At 57.7% G+C, this 6000-nt stretch overlaps 1 protein-coding gene across 1 annotated transcript in view; it reads left to right on the top strand.

Annotated features, from left to right (window-relative positions):
- Positions 1-6000, top strand: part of CRHR1 (corticotropin releasing hormone receptor 1) — a 33054-nt gene that overhangs the window by 6908 nt on the left and 20146 nt on the right. Inside the window, exon 2 of the mRNA XM_026059241.1 lies at positions 3400-3484. Within this exon, the coding sequence (XP_025915026.1) occupies positions 3400-3484 (85 nt within the window). The remainder of the gene's footprint in view (positions 1-3399; positions 3485-6000) is intronic.

Here is a 6000-nt window from a genome sequence, read left to right as displayed (position 1 = left end):
GGGGGGGGGGGGAGATGCTGATGCTCTCTGCCGCGACGGCCGTGGCAGCTATTTGCTGGCTCCAGATGGAGGACCAGCTGCTGCAAACACTGGGCCTCATGTGGCCAGTCCAGCTCCCAACAGAGACATCTTCCCAAAGGGAAGCAAGACTCGAGGCTAAACAAGACCTCTGCGGGAAGCGCCTGCTTCTAGAAAAGCGGATCGGTTTTCTTTCGCCGTACAGCTGACTGCTCGGCTGAGACTCCCCGGGATTTTGGCAGTCTGGGAGAGGTCGCAGAGGTCTCCTTCACTGCAGGACATAATTTGGCATAGAGCATGTCAAAGCAGGACTGGGAGGGCACAGCGAAGCGGCCTGTCTCTGGCCGGGAGAGCAGCCCAGCGCCGTGGTAGACCCACCGGCGAGTGCTTTGCTCCAGCCTTGGCAGGGCTGGGACCTGCTGGGTGCCATGTGGCAGCTTACGCCCGTGCTGGGCAGCGAGTCTCTGGCAGGGAAAGCCGTGAAAGGACAGGGCTGGCTTTCGCTCACGCTCTCCGCAAAGCCTGGGGAGGTTCAAGTAACCTGTAAAGGACAAAACGCAGACGAGAGCTTGAGCAACAGGGCTCCGAGTGCAGGAGCGGGCAGCCGGGAGCTGGTTCCCCATCAGGTCAGGGTGCTCGCGGCTTGTGCAAATCCCCCCGGAGCCGCCGTTTTCCCAGCTCGTTTCCCCGCAGCAGCATGGCTGGGGCCGACGGGAGGGGAAGAAACCTTTGCCTCTGTCCGGGGCAATTGCCACCCCGACATCAAGCTCAGGCGCAGCTCGTGTCACCTCCCACGGCGTTTAAGCTGCAAGGCCAGGCACTGAGGCAGCTGCAGAGCGGTCGGTCCCCTGTCCTGCGCTGCTACTGGGCTGCTGAATGGGGACGAGGAAAGCGATGATTTTTAAAGGCTGAGACAAAACTCTGAGCCCGGTAAAAGAAGCTGTTAGGGTTTTTTTGTTTGTTTTCTTGAGGGAGATTTTTTTTTTTTTTCCCCTCTTTAGTGATTTTAGCTCATTTACAAACCCTGCAAAGAGCCACCGGTTCCGCTCATCCGCACTCCCCCTCTAGTTGTAGCTGCCTTGATCCGTGTTGCTGCTCCGTGCCAAGACCTCTCTCTGCGTCTGGAAGGAGAACAGGCTCTGCCAGGCTGGAGCAGGCAGCGATTAGGACAAGCACATCCAGTTAACGCTTGAAAACCTGCTCAGGTAGGCAAACCATCTTGGCCCCTCTTGGGAGGAAACCTTTTGCCCCAAAAACCCGCTGCAAAGGGCCAGCAGCTCCAGCTGGCAAGCGCTTTCAGGCTGTGCTTCACCTGCGCTGATCAGCACCGGCTCCACTAGAAATCATGTCCTCCTCCCATTTCCAAGATCCCAGCCAGCGGGTCTCCGCTCTCATCCAGTGCATTGGCAAGGAGACACGGGATACGGCATGGCTCTGCGGGACCAGCCCGGTGGGAAGCCCTCTGCGGCACGCGCACCCGGAGCAGTGTTTCTTTGCTGCTCCATCCCCTGGGTGCCATCTGGAGCAGTCACAACATGGAAGCTGTTCTCAGCTCCATTTATACGTCTGCCTGACATCTCTCTTGCTGTCAAAACCGGCTTCCCAARGCAGTAAATAGTTGTTTGGAAAAGAGTAAGTGGGTGCTAAGCTTGTCTCCATGGCTGAATAAATCCTGCTAATGCTTTGGTAAGGCTCAGAGGATTGCTAGGTGCACCAACAAGAGGAGCCAGTGTTTATACTGCTAAAGGGCATGGGGAGAACCGTCTCCTCCCCACCCGGAGCGATTTAGAAGGTAAATGGCACCGGGGAAGGGCGATCGGGCACCGGGGACTAGCCTGGCTGATGCGGAAGGAGGAAGCTGTTCGTTTTATTGGCTCGACACAAGAGGCATCTTAGCCCAAAACCCTGAGGAGCTGGGAGCTTTCTCTTAAGTAGAGGAGCAGCTTTTCCTGCCTCCAGGCTCAGGTTGGATTTTCCCAAGGAAACTGGAAGCCTTTGTATTTCGGGGCCAGGCTGCGCCATTCAAACCAGTGAGCAGCAACCTTTCTTCAAAGCGACTCGGTCCGTCCTCCTGGGGCAGGGCCCTGGGCAAGAGAAATGGGTTTCAGCCTCATCCRCTCTCAGCACCCGTCCATGGGCAGCAGGGACGAGCCCACGTCACCGCCTCACCCTTGTTGCCCCTCCACCCCGACAGCGCGTGCTGCCCCCTGGCGCCGCTGCTTTCGCACCCCCAGCACCACCCCCTCGGCACGCACAGCGGGTGGGACGCTCGCACCGCGTTTCTGGCCCCTGCCGCGGCAGCTCTGCTTGCCTGGCCGTGCGAGGGCTTGTGCTCAGTCATGTGTGATGTCTTGACAGTCTTCCCCGTAAATGCAAAGAACTGCTAAGCCCAAGCGGCTTGCTGCTCCACGGGCTTTTGCAAAGATGTTTCCAGCTAGAGGAGAAAGTGGGTAGTTGCTCTGGTAGAATGCTGTGTGTTTTGCAAATTGTGGTTTCCCCGAAACCGGTGGCAAAATGCAAACAGCAGACCCCCTTCCTTCCCCCATCTGCCTCCCTTGCAAGCCTTGAGTCTAACAACAGCTCTGTCCCTCTGCCTCCTTTCACTCGCAATTGCTTTCCTCGGTTTTAGTTTCCCCAGACTCCTGCAAAGGCCACGCAGTCGGCTCAGCAGAGACTTGCAGGCCATGTGGCTTTCTCCAGCTTTCCTACCATGCTGATGGCAGCACCATGACTACCATCTCCGAAAGCCACCACTTACTTGCAGAGGCACTCAGTCACTCCTTCCACGGAGGGCTTGCCAGCATTGAAAAACTTATTGCAATTGCTACCGGAAACCATAATTCAGCAGCAGCTGTTCCAAAATAGCTCCCTGCACAGAGAGTCGATTCCTTTCGATCGCAGACAACCTGCCTAGCCATCCAGGAGCTGCTCTGGAGGAGCTCACATCGATGAGCTGTGACCTCTGCTCAGTGTTTCCCCTATAGACAAGCCCTTCCGAAAGAAGGCTTCAGCCAGACGCGATTGACTGCGTATCAGCTCTCCTTAAGGACACGTATTAACATCTTCCCCCTCGACAGCTTACAAGGCTGTGATTTTAATAGGGTATTGAAAATCTGAGTGTGGTGTCGGGTTCATCGTGTTTCCTCTGCCTGCTCTCAGGATGCGAAGATGCTAAAACTGAAAGTGTTGATTAAACTGCTAAATAGCACGAGCTCCAAGGACAGGCAGGGGCCGCGCGGGGCTGGGTGCAGGGTGCTCGGGGCAGGAGGGGACCGACGGGTGGGAAGCAGAGCGGAGAGCATCGGTCCCGGTAGCGGCGCGCGGGGAAGCTGCGTCTTGCATGCGTGACCCTGCCTGTGCTCTGCTCTCTCCCGTGTGCAGGCGTTTCTCTTCTGGGGTGGCCCGGCTGCAGCCTCCATCCAAGAGCAATACTGCGAGAGCCTGCCTCCTGTGAGCAACCACACGGGTGAGTGCGCCGCTGTCCCCCCCGTCGTCCCTCGCCGTGCCGGGGGTGTCCTGCCAGCGGGGACGGGCCAGCCCAGCATCCGGAGGGCTGGAGGAGGTGGCGAGGGGGCACCTCTGGGCCGATCTGTGGCTGCCTGGCTCCTTTTTCGGGGGTGTCGTGTGTTGGGGTGTGCCAGGGTGACTGCCGAGGCAGGCGAAAGCTGCAAAGCTCAGGAAATCTAAAAATAATGAAAAATAGATGCCTGTCAGGCTGCGCTCGAGGGGGAAGTGGGGGGGGGGGAGAGAGCTCTGCCCGCCACCTGCTCCTGTGCTGTCTGTGCTGTGCCGTGCCCAGGACGCGAGGAGTCAAAACGGTCCTTGGGACCAACTTCCCTGTGCAAAGCCAGGACCTTCGTCCCCTACATCCATCCCACTTCTGCCATCCCCCTGCCCAGCGGTGATGGCCGGAGGCTGCGGGTCTCTCGGTCGCTGCTTTTCCCAGCCCCTGAGACCACGTCACCAGCCACGATGCTCCCAGGGCTCGGCCACCCTCCATCCCACAGCTTCACCGCATCTGCTGCTAAGCACTTTTGGAGAGAGCTGACACCCATCTGCTCGCCACCAACCGTGAGGGGTTTGGGGGACAGGGCAGTGGGCAGGGGCTGGCTTGGCCGTGCAGGGTTGTGGGGAGCTTGCTTATATTCAACACCTGTACATGGGTTTACACCCAACCGGGTCAGGTTCAAGACATGTTTGTGCCAAAACTGGCTTTGGTCTATATCCAAGACGCTATTTAGATGTCACCTCAGCTGCGACAGGTCTGGTTTCGTGACAGGTTTGGAGGGGGAAGGTGGCTGAGGGAGAGGAGAGGAGCTCACAGGGACGAGGAGGAAAGTCCTCCTTGGCACAGGGATGCTGGGGAATTTGTTTTTCCTCTCTTGAATGAAGACTAGAGCAGCCTCTGAGCAATTGCCCGGCTTGCCCCAGTCCCTGCTAATCGGAGCAGCTCACTCCATCAGGGTGATGGATGGCCTCGGAGGCCCCRCGCTGACGGATGGCTCCCCACCACACAGCTCCCATTAGCAACAGCTTTAAAAACTCCTTTTTTAAAAATTACAGATTGCCAGCAGTTCATTCACTTACTCACCGACTGGCAGAGCCCCGGGGCACCACGGGTCCTGGGAGGAGRTGGGTGCTCAGCCCAGCGAGGGGCAGCCCCAGGCCTGCCCACCCGGCTTGGGGGCACCCGCGTTTTCGGAGCTGTCGCTCCAGCCCTGGCCGGAGACAGCAGGATCCACCACGGCTGCCAAGGCTGCTTGGGGGAGCCACACGGTCACGGGGAAGGAGGGCTGCCAAGATATTGCCAGAAAAGCTCGCTCTCAGCCCAAGCGCTGCATGGCATCACCAGAAACCATCATCATCACCACCATCATCAGAAACCGGAGTGGAAAGCCCTGGTAATGGGAATATCCCCATATTGTTGGCCTGGGCACTGTGCAGACAAGGACCCTGGTCATCCCTCATTTGTTTTGCTCCTTGAAGGTCTCATGACTCTGCGCGGCGAGGTGTTGCTTGTCTCTGGCCGCATTAGGCTGTGATAAACGGCACCGGGTCTCTTCCTACTCACCGTCCCTGGTGCAACGTGTGCCCTGCTTTGCAGGCTCCTGATCCACAGAAGGGGAGAGAGCAGTGCCCGGCCCTCCCGCGATGCACGGGCCTCCTCGCCGCSTGAGCTGGGGGTGGATGGACAGGAGGAGGGAGCAGACAATTCCCAGAGCCTCTTCTCAGCTGCACCCAGTGGCAGCTGAGCCGATGCCAGTCTGGCTTGGCTTACAGCCTTCGCCACCCCCTGCGAAACTCTCCTGAGCTCTGGAGGAGAGGGCAGAGAGCAGGAATTTCTGATGGTGCGTTTCTGACGGTGGCATGGCTTTGCTGATGGATGCACGCCTGTGAGCATGGCTGCCCTCAGGCAAGGGGTGCTGATTTTTGCAAGGGTTGGCTTTTGGTCAGGAGGGATTTACCAGTGCCAAATCAAGGGGGAATTTGGTGCACCTCAGCTCCCATCACTCCAGGATGTCRGGAGCACAATATCGCCAGAGTTCAGATTTGCAACATCTCCAGAGCCTCCCCCCAATCTGACCTGTCAGTCTCGAGTAACTTGTCAGATTTGGGATGGGGCTGGAGCATCCGCGAGCAGCTTTGGCTCTAGGGAGGTTAGAGCAAGAGGTACAAAGATGAAACTAATTATACGTATTGCTTGGTAAGCATAGCTCAGCGTCAGCCCACATCCGTTTAAGCCTTGCCTGTTTCGGGCAGCGATTCCTAGGGAGGGATATTTGCAAAATTAGAAAGTTGGTTTTGAGGCTATTTAAAAGGGAGAGTTGTTAGAACGACGCTAATGAGAATTGCAGCGAGGCTGTGAGACTTAATTTGTTAACGTCTGGGTAAYCCTTGGGAAACAGCACGTGCTAACAACACGAGGCCCACTGGTCCTCAAGCCAGCGTCTCGGTAAGGTGCCAGCTGAGTGCACCAAGCAG

This window comes from Apteryx rowi, unplaced genomic scaffold (genome assembly GCF_003343035.1).
Source record: "Apteryx rowi isolate R43461 unplaced genomic scaffold, aptRow1 scaffold_154, whole genome shotgun sequence".
NCBI lineage: Eukaryota > Metazoa > Chordata > Aves > Apterygiformes > Apterygidae > Apteryx > Apteryx rowi.
The sequence above is the reverse complement of the archived record's forward strand: the minus strand, read 5'-3'. Positions and strand labels throughout refer to the sequence as shown.